The sequence below is a fragment of the Xiphophorus couchianus genome, chromosome 22 (assembly GCF_001444195.1).
Source record: "Xiphophorus couchianus chromosome 22, X_couchianus-1.0, whole genome shotgun sequence".
NCBI classification, from domain to species: Eukaryota; Metazoa; Chordata; class Actinopteri; order Cyprinodontiformes; family Poeciliidae; genus Xiphophorus; species Xiphophorus couchianus.
The window spans coordinates 26,455,333-26,477,962 of NC_040249.1; the positions used below are offsets into that span (position 1 = coordinate 26,455,333).

General features: G+C 39.7%; 3 protein-coding genes across 4 annotated transcripts in view; 2 read left to right on the forward strand and 1 right to left on the reverse strand.

Annotated features, from left to right (window-relative positions):
• Nucleotides 1–121: 121 nt before the first annotated feature.
• On the forward strand, nucleotides 122–6,494 carry fastkd2 (FAST kinase domains 2). Its single transcript, XM_028006578.1, has 11 exons — nucleotides 122–1,258; nucleotides 1,343–1,446; nucleotides 1,530–1,638; nucleotides 2,021–2,144; nucleotides 2,273–2,412; nucleotides 2,518–2,690; nucleotides 3,845–4,002; nucleotides 4,106–4,339; nucleotides 4,421–4,502; nucleotides 5,849–5,963; nucleotides 6,261–6,494. Exons 1-11 carry the CDS (start codon nucleotides 620–622, stop codon nucleotides 6,378–6,380), a joined length of 1,998 nt encoding a protein of 665 aa, XP_027862379.1. The 5' UTR covers nucleotides 122–619; the 3' UTR covers nucleotides 6,381–6,494.
• Nucleotides 6,495–7,012: 518 nt separating this feature from the next.
• Nucleotides 7,013–11,515, reverse strand: LOC114137772 (uncharacterized). Its single transcript, XM_028006582.1, has 4 exons — nucleotides 11,103–11,515; nucleotides 10,102–10,449; nucleotides 9,847–9,995; nucleotides 7,013–7,616 (listed from the first exon to the last, which is right to left on the reverse strand). Exons 1-4 carry the CDS (start codon nucleotides 11,164–11,166, stop codon nucleotides 7,503–7,505), a joined length of 675 nt encoding a protein of 224 aa, XP_027862383.1. The 5' UTR covers nucleotides 11,167–11,515; the 3' UTR covers nucleotides 7,013–7,502.
• Nucleotides 11,516–13,693: 2,178 nt separating this feature from the next.
• Nucleotides 13,694–22,630, forward strand: part of raph1b (Ras association (RalGDS/AF-6) and pleckstrin homology domains 1b) — a 40,822-nt gene continuing 31,885 nt past the window's right edge. Inside the window, exon 1 of one of the 2 annotated variants that reach the window (XM_028007339.1) lies at nucleotides 13,694–13,984. The gene's annotated coding sequence lies outside the window, so the exon portion shown is untranslated. Of the gene's footprint in view, nucleotides 13,985–20,966; nucleotides 20,986–22,630 lie in introns of those variants that run through there. The other variant, XM_028007341.1, reaches the window with a different exon arrangement.

The window sequence follows — 22,630 nt, forward strand, 5'->3', positions numbered from 1 at the left end:
ATAAGCATATATTATTTTTAGGAATTATTATTTGAAATACTTTGACCAACAGCGTGAGCTTGACGTACAGAGAAGATTTTTCGTTTTTAAAAAAATACTTGACAAGAAGAAGAAGAGAGGTCGACGTTGCTGTGGGGACACAATACTGCAGCGCACCGCGACTTTAACCTGCACATGGGAATGAACGCTAACATGAGTTAGGCAATATTTATCTTATTTTTTAGCTTTATTCACCATCACTAAACAACAATTTCTTTTCGACTCTTTATGGAGTGGCAAGTGCAAAGTCTACAGAACAGCGTTTGTTTTGTATGTGTTTGTGTTCCGTTGAAATAGGGGGCAGCTAACGAGAGCTAGCTTGTCATTTCATTACTGGAGGGAAGCATTTTGACCTTGTTAGCCGAATACGTTAGTTTTTCCTACTAACAGATCATTTCTTGTGCCTGGCTTCTATTTAAGAGTGTTACTAACTAACATTGAGAATTAGTAACGTATTGCCTGTTTACGTGTCACCTGCTTGATATTAAAATATACATGACCTGCATATTATTTAAAACGAGCAAACAAAACCTGTTTTATTTACATATTTAGGTAATTAAACTCAATCTAATTCCACAATATGACTATGTGGGTGACAAATGACATCATAAAATGGTCTCTGCGCCTTTGCTGCCGCAGGTTTCCATGGAAACGGTCTAGTATCCCAGTGCTAGCATCAATTAAAGGCTCCTCTTTATCTAGAAATGGCTTTACAGGCTTCTGGGGCGGGAGGCTGAACCAAAGCTGCCCTTCTGGGACTCTTAGTACCACAAGGTTCTATTCCTGTGGTGAGAAGGACAATGAAGATCTAAAAGACAGCAACAGTCTCACTACAGAGAATTCACTTTCTACTGGTGAACTCAACAAGACCTCCTCAGAGCAGAGACAGAGGACTTCCCCGTTCCTAGAACTCCTGCATCGCTGCAACTCCCCATCAGACGTGTTGGACCTCGCATCCAAGTACACGCCCACAAATCGACAGGTCAGCCAGTGCCTCAGCCGCATATGGTTCTCCACAAAGAAGCTATCGGATGAACAGCGGCGCTACGAGTTGCAGCTGATGTTTGAGCATCCTGAATTTGAAAATCTTCTGCAAAAGGCGACGAGGTCTATCCAGTACATGCGTAACGAGGACGTTGCCTACTCCCTTTTGAGTGTGGTCAACCTGGGGCTGGCTCAGCGCAGCCGCGTGATCCAGACCTTCCTTCGAACTTGCCAGGTGAGCAGTCAGAGATTGTCTTCTTCAATTTAAAGACACTCTATTGTTTTCATGTTGACCCTAATTTGTTTTATTCACAAACAGGAGAGACTGAATGACTTTGACGAGAAAGCGCTGTCCATCTTGGCCTCTGCTCTGGAGCGTATGAAGGCTAGTCAGAATGTGGATGCTTTAAAGGAAGGCATGAGGTATCACTTGATATTTTAATTCAAGTATGAAGTAGTGTCAGTTGATTTTTAAGCTTATTTTACAGAGTTTTCTTATGCTTCAGGCTGGTGGTTGAGGCCCGTCTTCCTGAGATTCAAAATGTTTTGGCTCTCCAGACCATGATGCGACTCCTGGGAAGAGATGCTCCAAGAGAGCTCAAACAGAAACTAGAGGTAAGTTTGAGTCTTCACCACTTTAGGGTTTATGATTTTTCTCTTAATTATCTGAATTTATAAATAAATAAATGTACAGCACATTGCAAATCTATTCGTTCTTGTTGAAATTTTGTTTTTACATTTACCCACTTTACAGCCACAAATTCCAGTATATTCATTTAGGTCATTCATTAGTGATTTACACATACTGAATTTGCAATATTGATATTAATTGAATATGTTTGCAGCTTTAATTTATCTATTCATTCTCCCATCTATCGTTTTCCAGTGAAAACGCTGAAGAATTTCAAAACCGACTGTGTTTTTGTGAAGCACTGTATGTTATTTTCTGCTGGACCAAATCTGCCCCATCAGATTTTATGTACCCTGTGTGTTTCAGAGGAAGGCTTTATCAATGACTGACCAGTTCAGCCTCCCCAATGCCCAACACATGATCTTCACCATGGCCACTATAGGGTTCCACTCCAAACCGCTGCTGAAGTTTTGTAGTGATAAAATCAAAGGTAACACCTTAACCGCAGGGAAAGACTTGTGAATCACTTGAACTGTTGACAAACTTAAAAGATATGTAGGAGATATATTCACTGGTACTTAATGTGTATTTTCTTCCTATTTCTGTGTTTTCTGGTAGACAACCTTCATGACATTCCTTTTAACATACTGTACAATATACTGCAGTCCTATAAGGAGCTTCTCTACAGAGACATAGACCTGCTTACTAGCATTTCAGATCATGTTGCCTCCACATTTGACATATGGACCAATAAACAGGTGCTGGAAGAGACATTTATCTTCTAATCTTTATTTGTCGACATTTGTAAGAAAAGAAATTGCCAACCATATTCAGTTGCATAATAATATACCCTTTTTTTTCAGCTGGTCTTCTTCCTGTCTGCATTTAAGGACCGTCTCTTCTGTCCTACCTCCTTAATGGAGCCTTTCACTGAAAAAGTGATTGCCAACCCTGATGCACTCACCCTTAAGGACCTCCTGTCTGTCTTAGCGGTTTACTCCTCGCTAAACTACGATCTGCGGCATCAAAGACAGGCGTAAGTCACCAACCGTTCCTTAGCAATCAGAATTGTCTGACTAAAGATGTTTTTTACTTTTACCTTTAAATATATATCAGCTAACAAAATTATCAGATAAATTAAAGACCCCTAAGTTTAAGTTCAGGTATAGACTATTTACCAGTTTAATGTTCAGAGAGAAGTGCTAGATATGATGAATTAGGAGAAGGTGCAGATTTGTTCCTCTGGAGTCTTGTCGTACCTGGATCACTACCTGGCCACTACAGTTGCTCTGGCAACAAAACCAGGGTTTTAAACAGCGCTAGCGTGAGTATAATTTAATTTATTGTTTTGGACATTAACTTCAGTTCATATTGTCAAAACAAGGAAGCCCTTGAAGTTAAAGTGTGTATAAATGTAATGTACACACTCAGCAGTCACCAAGAGTGTTACTAACTAACATTGAGAATTAGTAACGTATTGCCTGTTTACGTGTCACCTGCTTGATATTAAAATATACATGACCTGCATATTATTTAAAACGAGCAAACAAAACCTGTTTTATTTACATATTTAGGTAATTAAACTCAATCTAATTCCACAATATGAGTATATGGGTGACAAATGACATCATAAAATGGTCACTGCGCCTTTGCTGCCGCAGGTTTCCATGGAAACAGTCTAGTATCCCAGTGCTAGCATCAATTAAAGACTCCTCTTTATCTAGAAATGGCTTTACAGGCTTCTTTTCCATCCATTGAGGGAAAATGCTATATGTGTCCGCATATTGTAATTAGGATTTTCTCCAAAATAATAACTAATATTTTATTAAATTGCACATATAGAGCACAGTTCAATAATCCCAGGATGAGCTGCACCCAGTTCAAGCTGCTCTGGCAAAACAATCACATTCAATAAGCATAAATTTCCTACTTTGTTCTGCTTAGTTTTTCATAAAATGAAGATGGTATTGGACAAAAAAACAGCCTCCTGGTATGGGTTGCTTTTTCTGTTTTCTTTTAAATTGTTAGAGCAGCATTCTATGGATCAGGCTTTGGCTTTGACCAACTTCTGCTTGTAGAAACATTGAGGCTAATATTTCAAACATCTAGGAACTGTATATTAAGTGCTTAACTACTGCTGTTGTATATGAAGATAGATTTTTTTTTCCTTGTTCTTTTTCTTATCTTTAGGTTTCTTGATAGTCTCAGCCATGCTCTCATCTCCTATCTGCCCAAAATGTCTGGCTTGGAGTTGCTAAAGGCTGCCTACTACCTGTGTGGGATGAATCACTTCCCATCTGCACTGCTGGAGCAGCTCCTGACTAGTAGTACGCTGGAGCAGCTAGCATGTAAGGACAATCAACCCATAAACATGCACTGTCTGATAAGTTAGGCTGTATTTCATTTGTATGTTTGATTTTGCATTTCTAAATTAATCTACTTTCTTCTAAGCTACAAGTTTCACAAAGAGCAAGGAGAGAATGTTTCAGAGAGTGGACATATGTCTCCGTCTGGACCGCCCTCTTCTTCCTCAGCCCTTGACTGTCCCCCTGTCCGTCCTGGGGAACCCCACTCCCAACCCGTTGGTTAATCCGCGCCTCTCAAAGAGCCTGCAGAGTGTGGTGGCAGATCAGGCGAATGCAACTCTGCAGGAAATGTTGGTGGTAGAGAACTTCTACGTCATAGGTAAAGATCTTGGTCTTGGAGGAAAGACGTTGTTGTGCACGAACTGGTTCAAAACACGTGTTTTTATGTTCGCGCTCTCAGATGGTGTTGTAACCAGACCTCTTCCAAACCAGCCATGTGTGACGGAAACAAGTAGCATTTCCCCAGCAGAGTGCAGTCAAAGGTAAGGAAATGGCAGCAGTAGACTGGTTGATCTTACTATTAAGTCCAGCTTTTTTGCAAATCTGCAGTCTGTGGTAGGTTTTTCTTTTTTTGGTAAATGCTTATGTCATATTTGGTAAAGTTTGCTATGAAGGCAGGTAATGAGGATGTTTCCAGGTAATGATGTCCGCTGTGATTTCTCACGTGCATCTGCTGCTGTTCTCACAACGGTTTACGGCAACAAAGTCCAAACATGTGAAGTTAGATGTCTTAGACAATTAAATGTCCAGATAGATTTCCATTTAATGGCAAGATGTTGCATATTTCCATAAAGACTTGGGTAAATACAATAGAAGACAGTCCTACAGATGTAGTTTTTTGTAGGGTTGTGTTGTTTCCTCTATTGATTAATAGTTGACATCAGTTTTATTGCATCCATAATAAGTTTCTCCTCATGTAGCTTTAAAAAAAGACTATTAATAACTCAAAAGACTAGTACAGTCTTTCTAATGAGACGTCTTTTGGAGACTCAAGTTGTTTTTGAGGATGTTTCATATCAGCAGCGTAACAGGCAGTTTTAATTGGAGTAATATTGGTACTAATATATGTGTCATAACACTTTATTAGTACTTTTGAACATGAGTTTATTTCAAGCCATATTTTTTAATTTAGAGCATAGTAAACATTTAATAAGAACACAAACATTAACAAAATCAACAATAAAGTGTCGGGAAAGGTCTTCAGATGACTGCTGAAATGTTTTCTGATTTATTAAAAAGCAAAAACTTCAGCAGCTTAAAAATAAAAAAGCTGAGCTGAACAGAGCAGAGTTGGACAAAGAAAAACTTTAAATAGCCGGGGCGTAACTGAGATGGGGTAGCAAAGGTGGGTACAAGGGCCTTAGCTGCAAAGACATAAAAGCTGAAGTACGACCAAATAGCAACTGGAACTAAAAGGAGAAACAGGCCTGACAGGAACCTCAGAATATGAGGACAAATATAGAAGAAGCGTAGCACTAAGAAACTAATCATAAGGAACTATAGTTCCTTATGATTAGTTTCTTAGTGAACAATGAAATGATGCTGAACAAAACTAGACATAACTCAAAATAAAAGAAAAAGGGAATAATCAAAGTAAACACGCTAACAGGATTAATCTAGGGAAACTATTCAGAAAGGGTTTTAAAACACCCAAGAATTGTTGCATAAAGATCTTGAAAAATGTAAGTAATCATACTGAAGAAGTTTATCTTTATTTTTTGTTTTCTCCCTCAAATACATAGCCAAACCTCTGTATCCAAATCCAATTATTTTGTTTTTGTTCAAGCTGACACGTCTTTTTTTGTTGTTTGTTTGTTTCATGTTCTAGAATTGCTGTTATTTATACACCAAACTCTAGTTTTTGCTTTGGTACGTCACACCCCCGTGGGCCCCTCGCTCTCCAGATCCGTCATCTGAAGATTCTGGGATACACTCCTGTCTTGGTGAGACTTTTGTCTTATTGTACCCATAAATCTTCCCTGCTGTCTCTTAGTAACAGTTTGGTTACTTCATTTCTTAATACGCAGCCGTACTTTAACAGTTTATTAGATGTACTGCATGAACATTGCTTTAAGTGTGATATGAATTCATACGGTTTAAAAATCTATAGGCAATACCTGTTAACGTCTTCCTGGAATGTGACGTTGATAAAATGCGAGCAGGCTGATGTAGTTGTGTAAGTTGAAATATCGGCTGTTATCAGATGAAGCAAACCTTAAATTTGTATTCTTCATCTGAAGGCAACAGAGCAACTTCTACAATCTTCATCTGAGGAGGAGATGACAGATAAGATGCGAGGACTCGTTTTTCCAGAACACGCATCAGACGCACAACCACAAGTGGGAGATGTGGAATCCTAGACACATGAAACAGAACTCTCTACATGGCTCAGATTTTATTGTGCAAATTAATTGTTTGTCAAAAGTGAAAACATTTATATAGTAATATTAATAAAGTGTTTAAAAATGAAGGGCTCTGAATGTATTTTCCGTTTTTGTCGGCACGAAAGAACTGAGCTGTTCCTTTGAAATGCATTTTTTGTTATAATAAAAACATTTTCTATTTTTAAGATTTCAAACAGCTTTACAATGGCATTACAGCAAATACCTGAGATGATCTTTTCTTCTGAGAGTTGCTTATTCAGTCATTGTGGAAAAAAACCTGGGCAATAACTGGCAAATGACAAATAATCTATACGCGTTTTTAGTCATTTGCTTAACTCCCAAATCAGTTTAAAGGCTTCACAGAAACATTATGCTAATTCCGTCAGTGCTTGTGGTGGCTGTGAAAAGAAACTTGCTACTAAATGAAACCAATAAAACCAGCGTGAGCGCTTGCACAGAAACTGCAAGGTGAGCACGGTAAAGGTGGCGCGCCTTTGAAGCTCCGACCTCTGCTGAAAGTACCAACAACCGAAGAGAAAGAAAAAAAAAAAAAAAAAACACAAATGTAGGGAGACAGGAAATGGTGCAGCTTGTTATTTTCAGTCTGCTTGCAGCTCCTTGTGTTTATGCTAGTCATCAACCTCAGTTCGGTCTCTGTGTTGATTCTCAGAAAATGAATGAGAGCACATGTTTGCAGGAGAGGTGTTGCAGCTTTTTAAACTGTATTTATTTAAGTTGTGGTCAGTGTCGATCCACAAGGTGTTGCACTGATTTACAAACTCAAGAGAACTCTTTAAATGTGGTTAAGTCCCCTCATTGAGGCACCACCTTCTGTTTCGACCACAAAGATAGGGGTTCCCAAGGACGCATCTTTCTTTTACAGTGAGCGAAACAGGAAGTGAGCAAAACCTGACACTGTCTTTAATATACGCATCATTGTTTCAGACGCCCACATAAAGGAAGTGCTGCTTTTGCTAGAGATGAATACACACAAAAAAAAAGAAACTGATTACAGTTATGTTATATTCATCGTAAGTCCTATAGATAATAAGTGCGTTAAGGAGTGGGAAGGACAATGATCCAGCGATGTCCGAATCATCAGAAGTGTTTTGGTATAGGATGCTGGAGTCCTCTTTTCTTCCTGCGTTTCGCAGGAGGTCTGGGTTTGGTGTTTATGTAGTCGCTCTGGGAATCTGCATCCTTCATCTTATACTGCAAGACATTTAAAGCGACTGAATCAGTGACTGGAAGTTGTAAATCTACACATAGAGAAGTAGCAGGTATAATCAAAGTTTGAAGTCAAGTTGTGGTGTTTGCGGTTTGCTTACGAGTTGGAAGAATATGTAAAATAAAAATGCTTATAATACAGTTTTAATCCATTTTGGTTGGCGGACTTCTGAAACGCAGGAGACCACGAACAAACATTTTCAAACTCTTATTGTCAATGTGACATACGTCCTGTGCAAATCAATCGAGAAGCATACAAGACCTAATTAGGGGAAAGATTTTTTCAGGTGAAGCCATTCTTTTTTTCTTTTTTTTTTTGGAACTGACTGATATCTGGAACAATTCACAGTTTTATTTAACTTGACCCAGTTTTATCTGAGTAAAATATAACCCTTATAGCATTGCTGCTGTCACATGTTTCACTCTGAGTCTATGTTTGCCATGAGTGCAAAGCAAAAAGACGTCTACATTTGTCTATTTATAGGAAATCATATCGCTCTTGCAACTTTCACACATATTATTCCATCTTTCCTTAATGTCTTGTAGTCATATTTAGACATATTTTTTTTAATTTTAGCTTTAAATTTGTTTTCATCAAGCCAAAAATAAACTCTCCCCCTTTGCTTTTAGATTATTCCAGCCAGGCCTGAAGGCTTTCTTTGACGAAAACTGCTTCTGCTTTCACATTTTTATATCACAAATATCTGGCAATTTGACAGATATCTGAGATCCTTGTTTCATAAACCTTTTGTGTTGTTGACACTGTTGGTGGTTACAGCTTTAGAGCTGAGCATCTTCACTTTCAAATATGATAATACTACATGATAAAGCCCTTTATCTGTATTTTTTCTAGCATCAAAAATGTTGTTTTATAATAAAATACTCATAAGCACATAAATATCAAGGATTTCTGTTCCTCTAAGTTAAATAAATACTTGCTGAAGCTTTTAATGTCAGGTTCTACAACTGTACCACCAATCAGATAATTAATTAAATAACTAACTAGTGGCATATGTCTTGAGGAACTAAATATTTCTATAACATGGTTTTTAAAAATGACAAATAATTTAAAGTTGCAATTACTTATTTTTAGTCGTCTGTTTCTGAATAGGATTATGTTTATAGTGTATTAAGTTGTTTCATCACTTATTTTCTACCGTCTTTGTGCATAGCCTATATAGATCCATGCAGTATAGATGTGACATGCTGCTCATCATTTGGTTCAGTCACACAAAAGCCGCTGCCAGCCTCATGTTCTGCAAAGAAGGCAGATGTTGACGTCAGATATTGAAGAAGTTATTTTGCCTGAACTCTGGGCTTGCACAGCTTCCACATGTGCAAAAACCAAAGAAGAAACACTTTTATGCTTGACAGCATAAATTTTGGGTGACTGATGTAAAAGAAAACCCAACTGCCCAAGCAAAAACGTGTCGTTTAGCATGCCGCCGTCTGGATGCGAAAATGTCATTCAGTGGGATGTTCAAATTTGGAGACTGGCTGAAAGTTACATTCACAAACCTCCAGCTTGGCCCAAACATTTCCAGCTGTAATTATTCACTTCAGCAACTTTTTAAATCTTGTAAAAGAACTGAAGAGAAAGTTGAATGTTTTACACGCTGCCAGAAAATCAAACATTCTCTTGATTCTGCCAGTGTTCAGTTTTTCGTTATTACAATCAGTACACTGCAACCAGCATGCTTAACTTACATTTAAAAATGCTTCATTTTTATGCTTAACGTTTCTAAATTCCTTGTTCATATTCGCTTTAGAAACACTTGATAATGTTAGTTACATAATACTGAATTACAATAAGGTTGTCTAACATTAATACCCAATTAACATTTACTATGGATTAGGTAATAATTAATGTATAGTTACCATTTAATAACAATCATTTAGATGTCTAATGTTTGTTTACTTCTTGGTAGCTTCTAAAGTGTTGCAAAGGTTGTTGATGGACATTTTATTATCCAGCTTCTGTATTTGGTGTTTTTGCTACCATCAGAAATTCCTAAATGTTTAGTTACATGGTTATAATGCCTATTTAAGCTGTTCAAAAGATTTGTAATCGATTGTTAGCTGTGGAGAAACTTTTTTTTTACTTTGTTCTATAGAGAAAGGAAAGAAAGAAATATTTTGACTTTGCACTGACAAAAAAAATCAATCAATGATTGAGTTTTCTTCTTGGGATGGGTGACATTCAGGAATTACTTACCCAGATAATCAAGGCAGTAATAGTAGCTGCTAGGCTGTAGGTGCTTAGAAGTGCAACAACCACTATCCAGATCCATACAGGTGTGCCTGCTTTTTGCTCTTCTGGTTTGTTTGTTTTACATTCTTCTGTTTTGCGCGGGCACCCTTGTCCTGGAAGAACCATATGTTAAAAGTTTGTTTTTTTCTTTTTAGTTTATCTTATAATATGCACACTTAATATTGAAATGAGTTTTGATGTCATCTCTGACATATTCACCTTCCTCAAGGATCAGGACTGTACTGTTGCTGCTGATGACAGGAGGAGGGTAAGTAACTGTACCCTCACACATGTAGATCGCTTGCTTTGTGTTTGCTTTTCTCGTAAGTCTGAAACCAGTAAGTGTCCCGTTCTTGTCTTTTTCTGGGTAGATGTCTAGATCGGTTCGGTTGTGCGGTTTTTGAGTATTGGGGTACACTTGAATCATCTTTTGGTTCTTGAAGAGCTTATATGTCACCTCAGTGTCTTTGTCTTTGGCTTTGGCGTGTCCGGCAGTCATGTTTGGGCAAGGCACAAACACATATTTGGGGCTTTTTGTTGTTGTGCATTGCACGTCCCACTGTTGCTCTGAAGAGAAAAATGTGAAAGAGATTGAGCGTTAATTCAGTTTTTAGCAGTGATCGTACATTTCATTCATACTTGATTGCTAAATGTATGTTCTGAATTAATATTTTCAAAACACCCTTTAAACAAATCAAAAGAGCTTTATAAAAAAAAAGAGCTTCAGAAATCCATCCCTCTTGATATTTTTTGCTTTAATTTTGTCTAACCATGGAAATGGTTGTTTCACAGCAACTGCACGCCCACAGTGGAATCTGCTTGATATCAGCCGTTTTAGGCACTTTTACCTCTCATAGGGATGATGAAAATACAAGTTTGTCAAGCGAGTGGCACAGTTGAGTCACCCAGTGTTGCTGCGTCTGTGCTATCGCAAAGTTGTGTGTCAAGTTCAGTTTTCTCCAACATAACTGTGTTTGCAGAGACTGCTTTAACTTTGTTGCTGAATGATATTTTGCTGCTTTTCTTGAATTTTCTACTTTGTTGAACTCTACATAGAAATAGATTAAATAACAATAATCCAAGACATGAAACCAGAGTTGTACTTGTACCACACATTATTGTGTTCTTTGGAATTGCCTAACTAAAGTTGATAACCGTTCCTATTGTCATTCTAACCTCTACCGTAACTTGTAAACTCTTATATTGTGTTTTTAACTTACCGCTGCATCTGCTAGGTGACGTGCAGCTCAGCAGGATTATTAACAACCAGTAAACTCCCATCATGGTCCCGACTTCTGCACAGACAGCGACGACTTGCTTCTAGCAGAAGGATCTCCCCTCATCACCGACCAACTCTAAGCTCCTGCGACGAGCTGCATGAAGCCGTGTGCTTGCAGAGGAATCTGATCTGTCGCCCTCATACAGTCAAACCCGCTTCCACGCACGTGTTCTTGTCATGTTAATACATCATATCCTCACTTTACTCCCCGAACGAAGCTCACCCACAGAGCTGCAGTGACTGAAGCTCATGCGCCCTCTCGAGAGAAAACATCCTGTGGCAGAAAACGCCTCGTCTTATGAAGTTTCCGCTCTCTCCTGGGGTTTATGACCTCCTGTGACTTACAGCTTGTGTTCATGAATCATGAATTAAACAAAGAAATCAACAGATATTTGCTTCCCCCCCCCCTGCTTTCTTTTGTGTGTGCTGCTTAACTTCTGAGATTTTATTTTGTCAGAAAGTACGTATTGGAGAAATGAAAGCCACACAGGTCACACAAAACACTCTGGTACGTGTTGTTTTTATTTGCTCTATGTGCCCCAGATCACCCTTACTTGTTAGAAATAGAACATATTTGCTGGAAAACGAAACTATAAGGTCGTATAAGTGTGATTCCTTTAAAATTAACACAAAAATAACATGCGGCACAAATGGGTATGTAAAGAATTTAAGTATAAAATGATGTGAGGTTTTATGTGTTAGTTGATTGAAAGCACGCATCTAAAAAAAAAATTATTGCAAAGTCCTGAAGTTGTTTTTGTTTGTCAAAACGTTTCCTTTTGCAGCGCAGATGTTGGATAGCATCTCTAGTTTCCTGTAAATGGTGCAACATTTGTAAGGAAACTTGCAGATTAGCCTGCTACTGACTCTTGTTGGGTGTTTAGTGAATTTGGATGTTTGAAGTTAGCCTGACACCGCCATGTCATGCTGGTCAGCAGTTTGGTTATACACTGCTGTGGGATGGCATCATCTTCTTCAGCCAACAGTTTAAGTTCCCAAGAGTGGAAATAAGGGATTACCAGTTGCTGTAGAATCTAGTTTTAATATCTCGTTGCTTCGAGATTGCCTCCATTTATGGCCGAGATCAACACCAAAACACTCCCTCTACCAAAATTTGTTTGGCAGTGGCAGAGAAAGACTGGCAAGTTTTTCGTGAGTACGGCTGAAGTTCTAAAAGTTCAAATTATGACCCTCCAACATCCGCTTCTCCCTTTTTAGTTTGTTTTTCTCCTAATGTAGCATTGTGAAACACATCCAAACATCTCCACTTTGGGCTCGACCGTCTGAAGTACCTTTCTGTGATTGCACAACTAAACGAAAAAGGGCAATGACCCGATCTGTGAACCAGGTGGAGTGTTTACTGAACCCTCTGGTTGACAGCAGCAAACGCTCCGCTGACATTTACGTGCCTGACATTGTGTGATTTCAGGAAACGCTGACAGACAGAGAAAGACACATTTATGAGAAGTGATTAAGAAACACAAAGTATTATGAGTCATTATCTAAGGAGCATGTACAAGAAAAGCATGTTCAGACCAGGTGTAGGAGATGACTTGTCTGAAACGTGTCAGCATAAACGTCTTGGTTAAAAAAAAAAAAGAGAAAAGGAGTGATCAGAAATATTCACGTAGATCCACTAGATGGCAACAATGCACTTTATAATCATTCTGCTGGTGGTTTTCTCTCATCCTGGAGGCTTCATTATTGGTACCCGACAAGCTTTACCTCCTTTTAATAGCCTGTCTTGACTTAAAAATTAAAAAAAAATTACTGTTCACGTTTCCATTTGCATCAGTTTACTTACATTAATAGGTGTTAGAAACCTTAACTAGGAAGAAAATATCTATTTTGTTTGTAGGATTGTGAAGCATTCAAATCAGGAAAGGACAGAGATCGATATGGATGACAATAATCTTTTAATCTGCAACACCCACCTCAGACCTGAGGATGCGTCTTCACACAATCCCAATGAAATCCAGTGTATTTCATTGGGATTTTATGTAGTGTATGGAAAATTATACAATGTTTACCTCTCTTTTCTGCAGCTTTTTTTTTTTGCAAATTAGCTCAAGATTAGATAGAGAGTCTATGAACATGAATTTTCATGACTCGTCTCTGATTCTCGGATTTATTTCTAGACTTTGACTGGGCTGGTTAACTAATCTTTTAGTAGTTAATTTGTACTTAGTGTTCAAATAACTAATATGGAAATTTCACCGCAGTACCACTAAAAGCAACCCAAGTACCGCCAGTGGTACATGTACCGCAGTTTGAGAACCAGGGATTGAAACTATTATGTTGGGTCCCTGTATTAACGTCAAAAATATTTTCGGATTTTTTTTTTTCGGTAAAAAATGATTCATGCAGAATCCCCTCTCTCAATCCCCCCCAAAAATACTTTAAGGTTTATAGTTTTAACGTCACCAGATTTGATAAAAATATTTAGATGTGTGTTAACTTTTTGCAAGACGCTACATCTCCCCATACCCCTGTCCTAACGTAATTTCCGACGGCCCCTGAAGGCAGCGTCCATGTCCGTTCCTGGGCTGGACAGGAAACGACGGAGACGCGCAGCGTGTCTCCACAGCAGCTGCGGGAGAGAAGAATGGGAATGGGAACAGATTTGTGGATTGCAGGCGAGGGAGCGCGTGGAAACATGAGGACAGTTTGAAATAGACTCATAATTTTAAAATCGTTAATTATCCACATCGTAACAGGAGTTTGTCCCGATATTTTCTCCCGTTGAGGACAAGGATATTTATTTATTATCTTGGACAGCACTGAGGGGAAAACGGGAAGCCTCTTTGTGAATCCCATTTCACAGTAAGTAGATTTAATTCTCAATTCTGCCACGTCGGGGACTTTAATCGCTTTTATTCTGTTTTATTAAAGCTATTTATATCGATAAAATCCCATTAATGTCGCCTTAATGTTGGATATCCACATTGTTAGCCCATCCCAAACGGTGACCTCGGGGAAAAGAAAACAAGAAGTAGACACAAACAAAAAAAACATATCCTTCCATACCAGCGTGTGTATGTGTCTGTGTGTTGGCTGTTTTCTGCGTTAGGATGTTTGAATGAGGAGAGTCTGTGCCTCATTTGCGGCCATTGAACAATCCCTTTCTCAGGGAGAAGGGCTGTGCAGCGTTTGGGTCGACTGGGAAAAGAGCCGCCGCTCTCCTAGGAGGGACAATTCAACATGAGCTCATTGTTTGGGAGCGATTTGTCAGTTTTTGTTGGCAAAGCCCAGCTTTGACGCTGCCCGGGAGTATATCCAGGGTGAATTTGGTTTCTCCCCTTGCCTGCATCATCCAGCTAAACAAAAAAGATGTAGCCTCCACCCTGTCACCGGGAGGAGGCTGGCTCAGCCTCTGGTAATGGCCGGGGAGAATGTCGAGCCAATGTTTGGGCTTTCGCTGCTGAATTTGAGGAATATAGCATGATAGAAATGCTGTAAAATAACCGGGTTGTGGGTGTTATGGTTATGTTCAGCCGGTGATTAGAAAATCTCTCCTTTGCAGCTCATCACCACCGGTTTAATCCTCTTTGTTGGGTGACGCTGGCCGCAGCAGATTGGATAACATTCAGCCAGTTTGACCAATGGTTCTCCTTATTATGTGCTCAGCTCTCATTGGAGCCTGGAGTGTCCATAAAATGATTATTTATGACTTGAAAATTGTTTTCCACTGTTTTCCATTAAAGTCTTTGAAGTGTTTTGAACAACAAGAAGATGGTGACCCTGGGTTGACCTTAGTGAGCCATATTTCTAGCTGGCTGCAGGAGTTGTCATGGGTGATATGACTTTCCACTCAGGGTGCCATGGCATAAGGGGCGCCATAAGGCAGAGGAAAAGTTTGTTTCACAAAACACTTCAATGTGGGATTTATGCGGCATTTCAGTTACCTCTGAAGTCATGGCTTTGACGTTAAGAAGTCAAAATTTCAACATGGCGACGCCTGAAGTCATTGTTTGTAGTACCTCTTACAAACATAATTTTAAGCTTTAGTATTCAGCCAGAAGCATCTTCAGATTCATTGCAAAACTGACAGCTACAGGAATGTCATGGCGCATCAGTTGGCACCCTTAACACACCGTGTTCCAAATTATTATACAAGTGATATTTTCTCAGATTTTCCTAAATGGTCAATGCAAATGATGGTCAGTATAATTTTCAAGTCATGAACTATTACAGTATAAATCAAATTTTACTGATCAAAGCTCCCCATGAGAACAGTATTTTTTTCAAAAATAAAAAAACTCAAAAAGCACTGTTCCAAATTATTATGCACAGCAGATTTTCTAAACATTTTATGGATTATAAAGAACTACAAACGGTCATTCTTTGAATGTGCAGCATTAAGTGGTCACATGTACTAAAATCAAAAGCTATTTCAATCAAAAACATCTTAACAGAGCAAGTTAAATGTTAACATTCTTTGATATCACAGCACAATTCTTGCATCCATTGAACTTGTGAGTTTGTGGAAAGTTTCTGCTTGAATTTCTCTGCAGGATGTCAGAATATCTTCCTAGAGCTGCTGTTTTGATATGAACTGCATTCCACCCTCAGATCTTCTGCTTGAGGAAACTCCAAAGGTTCTCAATAGGGTTGAGGTCAGAGGTCAGAGGAGGATGGTGACCACACCATGAGTTTCTCCCCTTTCATGCCCACAGCAGCCAATGACACAGTGGTATTCCTTGCAGCATGAGATGGTGCATTGTCATGCATGAAGATGATTTTGCTACTGAGGTATGGTTGCAGTACGGTTCTTTTTTCTTCAATCCTTTCAGAAAACACACAGACACTTCAAGAGTATTTTTTTGTCCCGGAAATTGGACGGAGAAATCGATCATTTTCCAGTCAAGAACTCCACCCTTTTCTAATTTCATTTAGGTTTTTTCCCCCTTCTTTTTGAATGATTGTTTGTGGCAATTTTGCATTCATTTCTTGTTGCTTTATCCTTCCTCCTTTTCTATATTACCCAGCATTCAGCGTTTTGTTTCATTTGGTAGCCACCTCACTTCATTTACATATGTTTTGCCTCTTATTTGGCTTGTTAAACACTTGCATTTCTGTGTGTGACTAAAGCTGGCCTGACTAGTTTATTCCCTTCTCTGCTGACATTTGTTTTCCACAATCTATGACTTAATTTCTAGCCGAACAACACAAGAAAAAGCCACTAAAGAGCCACTTGGCCCGGCCTTTATTCCCCACATTATAATAGATGGTCTGTGGCCTTATAGCAGGCTTGATTTGCATCAAGAAAGCAGTAGACTAGAAGCACATTATTCTGGGCATGGAGACAGTGCTGCAACAATGTAGACCATCCATTCTTTTACAGTGCAGTTAATGGGCTGAAAATAACCACTAGCCCTCTGCATGCTCCCTCTTCAAGTAGTAAGTAGCGAGAGGAAAGTAGCAGCACGTCGGGATCAGATTTCCCTCTTTGTCTTGTCAGAGTTGTGACGTAAAAGATGCCCCGAAACACATCTGGAAAACTCGCTGATGTATTCCTTCGGGCGCTGTTAGCGGCGTCTGTTTCCTGCGCTCCATCCCAGTCCAGAAGTGCTCCCGAAGACATTAATTACGATTGGTTGTGTAAATGGAAAGGTCTGTGGGATGTTTGCTGTGTTTTTTGTTGTTGGAGACAACTTTTTTTGTCTTATTCAGGCCTGTGAGTTTCACCTCGACTGGGTTATCGGAGATGAGGAAATGCATGCAAGTATATTGCAATAAAAGTCCAGTTAGGGTGTTATAATAAGATAAAAGCTGCTTAAAAGCATAGTGAAATCAATTTCAGTCTGATTTCCTTTCTGAAGCTACAAAAATATTTTTTCCTTGTTTTTAGCATTCTTTGATTCCTTGGAATGTTGTTGATAAGATAAGAACGACCCCTGTTATGTAAGTTTTAAGCTTCAAGAATGATTCTGAGCCACAGGATGGGTTATCCAAAAAGCTGCTCATGTTTTTTTTGTGTGTCAGTCCCTCTAGACCACATCTCACAAAAGCTCAAAAGATGAGGCTGGAGGTGCCGATGGTGGTCGGTGTAAGTTTACCCGGCTTGTGTTACAGCCAGAGGTGCAGCTATAAGGGGGATGGCACTTCAAACGCAGCTCCACTGGGAACTGTGGTAGAGGGTGCAGGAGGGGACCAGAACCTGATACTGGGCCTTGTGAAACTATGCAGACCCCTTGAGGTTTTTCACATGTTGTCAACCAAAAACATCAATGTATTTCATTGGGGTTTTATTTGATAGATAGTGCACAATTGTGAAGTAGAATTAGAAATATGTTTTTACAAACCTGAAAAGTGTGCTATGCGTTTGCTTTCAGCCACATTTACTCCGACACCAATAACTAAAAATGCAATCTGCTTTCAGTAGCGGTCAAATAACTTTGTGTGATTTAATCTTAGTTTAAATCCAGATGTTCTGCGAAGGTCTTGGCGTTTTGCTTGATAAAATTAGAGAACATAAAGACCAAGGAGTGAAAGGATAAAGCTTTGGAGATGAAAATGGGATCCCATAACTGCAGACCTAGCAAAACATGGCTGTTCAAGTGAGATTTGGGTAAAAACAGGCTGAAAAGTGGGCGTGTCCTCAGCTTTTCCCAGGGCACGTGGCTCCAGCCTCTGCAGGGCCTCGCTCTGCCAACATTTCACTGACCTTTGGTGGCAGCTGCCCCTAATGTCTGCAAACAAAGACAAATGTCTAACCAGGGCTGCCCGTAGCCTGCAAAACGTCTGCTGCTGCAGATAGCAGGTTGCTCTTCCTGTTGGCTTTTCATACTCATATACAAACACTCAAAGATTAGCTCATTCCCACTTCTGTTGATGGAAATAAACACTTTGAGGTGCAGTCACACCCCTTTTATGCTTTTGTTTGCACTGTTGCCTATCCTTTTCCAAGGCATTTACTTACAATAAGGCATTATGCCTTAAAAAAGAACAACAAAAAAAACAGCACAGTTTAGGATCCTAATGCCTCATCAGGAAGCGAGGTGTGTCAGATGACCTGCCTGCGCTGAGGGGAGAATTGATGAACACTGCAGCTAGTTCTCTGCTGATTAGAGCAGGCAGAACGAGGCCATCATCTCGCTCTGCTCTGTGTTTTCAGCAGTAATCTGAAAGCTTGAGCGAATATTCTCTCCTAAAGATGTTGTTCTTTTTTTATTACTATTTTTCTGTTTTCTTCATTTTTGAACTTTTTCCTTTAGTTTGTCTAAGCAGCTCAGGCAGCTAATAACGACAGTTTCTCCAGCTAGAGGCAGGTGGCCGATTCTCTCTGCTCTGTGGTGGGTGACACCCTCCGTCCCCCTCCTCACCCTTTTCCTTTATCCTGTACTGTACTGCAGATGGCCCAATTTCATTCCTGGCTGATTGTCAGTTGGCTAAATGTATCCACCTGAGAGAAAACATGAAAAACTAGACTTCATATTTGTGACAAATCAATACAAACTAGTGCCTACGTTTGAAAAAGAAGCAAAATGATTCATAGTTTCAACATTTTCTCACTAATAAACATAGGAAATGTTCTCTTTTTTTTATAAATAGCTCAGTGTTTGTCAGATTGAATGTTTTCTAATCTTTTTACTAATTATTAATTGGATTTAGGTCTGGACTTTGACTAGTCCATTCTGACACATGATATGCTTGGATTCTGATGTTGTTTTAATTATGACAAACCATATTTTCAAGTTTCTGGTTGCACCTCACCTCGTGTGTTGTTAAATTTCCCACCATGCAGTCAGTATGATGGACGCCTGAGACAGTAAACGCCAGAGGGTTGGCTTTGTGCACCCACTGACAAATGAAGTTGAGCAATTGCCCCAAATCTCATCTCTACATCCAAGATTAATAAAACACAAATCCACTCCCTGTGGGACTTATCGTCTGAAATTTCAGCGGCTGTATCCAATATCGGTGCAGAGAACACAGAAGATGTGATTTATGGCTTTTGGTTTCTTTCTTCACGGGTCTAGATTATGCTCCACCACAACAGTAGGGAGGTGGGATGATGTATGGCATGGGATGTCTGTGGAGTCGGATTCAGGATAATGGCTCTTTGGATCGGAGATGACACGGAATGCTTAAGGCAAGCTGGAGCACTACTGAGAGTGTGCAAAGTGCTAACTCAGAGGAGATACGTTTGTGCTGTCTGGCCCATAGTTATAGACCAGGTGATTCATGAGCTGCAGATGGAGAAGCAGGATTTATACCCTACTCACTAGATTGCTTTACATCCTATAGTGAATTAGATGAAATAGCGATTACTCTTCTTATCGAGATAAACAGAAGCAGAACCCGAGCAGAGTTCACGTTCTTCTCACCAAACCACAACAGCTTTTTGTCACTCCACCGTGTCGACTTGCGCAAGCTGCTTCTGTTTTTGTTTTTGGGGTGATGGAGGAACCACACACAGATGTAAGCAAATTAAACTGCTGTTTCCTCCCACGCCACTGCAAAATGCCCACCTTTCGGCCTGAAACGCTGAGGTGAGTGACCTCCGCTTTGAGCGGCGCGTATTGTTGCTGCGTGAACTTTTGACCTCGGGGTTGAATTCCAGTGAAATCCACAGAGGATTCAGCTCTATTTGTTATTTGGGGAAAATGTAATAGTGGCATCATTATGAGGCTATCAGATGTAGTTTAATCTGGTGGTATTACTATTCTCAAATCAGTTTATTGTGTTGGATTTGAGGTACAATGCCCTCCAAACATATTCACGTCTTCTTTGTTATAGAATAATCGTAAATAAACAAATTACAGGTGCAACACTTATTAGCAACCCTAAAAACATGAATATAACTAATAAGAATGTTTTTCACCTTCTAATTTTTAATCCATGACGTTGTATTCCTGTAGTACATCTAGATATTTTCTATTGACGTCTCAGTAACATCGGATACATTGAATCACGCGAAGAAGAAGAAAACTGTTCTCCGGTTGTTTTACGTGTGTTCACATCTGTGTGAAACTCAGGATCCCTTTTACTGCCAGGTTTGAACTGAATCTTAGCCACTTTTCAAATGGGAAAGACAAGAAAACATGCCATTCATATGAGAGTGATGGGTTCTGAGCCTCATAAATCAGGAAATGGCTACAAGAAAACAACAAATCAATCAAACATGCTAATATCTATGTGAACATTTTTCAAAAACTACAACTGGCATATAACAAGGAAAGAATTTGAGGAACCCCACCTTATGTAAGACTCCCCTGCTGAGTGGCTACAAATGGCATATTTACATTATCATTATCCAACACATCTAGTGGCTGTTTTGTGGCTAAACTTAACTGCTCAGTTAAACCAAAACACATCTAAAAAGTTGAATTTATTTAAACATAACCCCCCCTTAAGCCCATCCATAAATTATAAAACTGTAACAGATTCTTCTAGTTATCCTCTTCTTTAACTGCAGCCACAGAAGCTGTTCTGCAGCTTGACACGCTTACTCGGGTGCAGCCATACATTATTGAAATCTTCCAACTGTTTCAAGTGTTTCTGTGCTTAGTTCAAGCTGCAAACCAGCTCTGATCCAAAAACTAGGGCTGAACACTCTTTAAATATGCACTTCTTGCATCTTCTTACCACATGCAGGAAAGTTACCCCGCTCATGTCCTCGACAGGCAGCACTTAAGTGGGCAGTGAAACCTCAAGGAAGGGTGGGAAAGCTGGCTGATTGCCCTGCTCATTGGTGGGAACTCGATGTTAGCAGTGACCCCCATCAGAAAGGCCGGAGGAAGCAAAGGCGCACCTGTTAGGAAAATGTGAAACACTTTGGGTGGAAGAGGTTTCATCCGAAAGACAACAACTTGGAAGCGGTGAGATCATCCGTCTTTTTCCTCGCGTCGACTGCCAAAATCTGGAAGCCTCTCTTTTGCTCACACGCCTCTCTGTAGTGCTCTGAATTTACTGTAAGAGCTAACACTGGGAGGCTGCTCTGTTATTTTATTTATTTATTTTTTTCACGTCAGGGTTTATTGAGGACAGCGAAGGAATCTAGAGTTTCACTGCAGTAACCTACAATGCAGAAAGAATTCGGCCAATAAAGGCTGCGGGGCCGTGCTTGCAGTAGCAGAAGTGGATTGGCGCAGATTTTGAAGCAAAATCCCTCGACAGTAACTCAAACTTACAAGTTTAATCTCATAAAGCGGTGTGTGTATGTGTGACTGTTTGTATCCAAATCTGTCGGACTAATACCCCAGCAGCTTTGAAAGTGACTACAAGGTTGTATTGACCGAGTTTCTGGGTTAAGTTGGTGGCTGAGTACAGTTTGTAATCTCTTTTTGTTTGGCTGATCCTCACTCTCCAGTGATTTCTGATTATTTTGGTCCACGTGCCTCACAGCCAACTCCTCTTGGTGAGTAAAGCGTAACCTGCCCCTTTGTTTGCCCATTTATCTGCTTTTGGAGCTCAAGGGAAAGGTCGCTGTTGTGTCTTGACCCCCACGATAGCTGGTGGTGATAGCTGGGATTTGTAAAAGCAGTCACCAAGATGTCCACACATCCTTAAAATGTCCGAAATTTATGTATCTAAAATAAAGGCTTTAAAATTTCTTAAATATATTAGAAAAAATATAAGTTAGCCTTAAATATGTGGTAGTGGGACTATTTAATCTCATATATTCTAGGAAGTTTATTTTTCTTGTGGAACATTTCTGTCAGGATCTGTGACTCATGGTGATTGAGGCTACCGCTAACTAGCTGCTAGCATACCCTTGCTAGATAGCTATCTAGCTTTTTTGTGTCTATCATAGGTAAGTGTAAATTTGTCCACTGTCTGCTGGACAACATTCATCTTTGCCCATATCTCACTTCTGCTGTTATATACAATACTCAGTTTTCTTTGTATGTGATGCAGGTCTTAAATTTCATTCATAATGGTCTTAATTAGGTCTTAAATTTGAGTTGTTGAAACCTGCAGAAACCTTAGTCATGAACCTTGAACTTTTTCACTTTTACGTTGACTGAATGTGGAAAAGTTGGAAGGGTGTGAACAGTTTTGCAAGACAGTGTAAATGAGTAGAGATGTGTATCTTTAATAATATCAGCTGCTCTACTGTAGAGCCATGCCGGTGGTGAGGTTATAGAGTACACAATATTCCTTTGTCGTTACGCAAAACCCAGGCGCAAATAAATCTCCACAAAGCAGCGCCTCTGATCCAGCACGAAAGCAGCAGGTCCAAAATGTGGGCTAATACAAGAAGAATTTCACTGTGCAACGTTTCATGCGTGTTATTGCTAAACCCAACCGGCTGCCAACCAACCAGTGGGACCTCCATTAGATCCCACTGGCCATCGTGGGAACATTCCTGACACAGCATTATTCCATAATTCCCACCATGTGTGGTTTTTCAAGGGGCGAGTGCTCACTAAGAGCATGGAGAACCCCACTGAGGAGTGGAGATGGGCTCACTGTAATCAGAACCAGACTGCATATTGAATGAGGGGAAACAGCTGAAGGTAA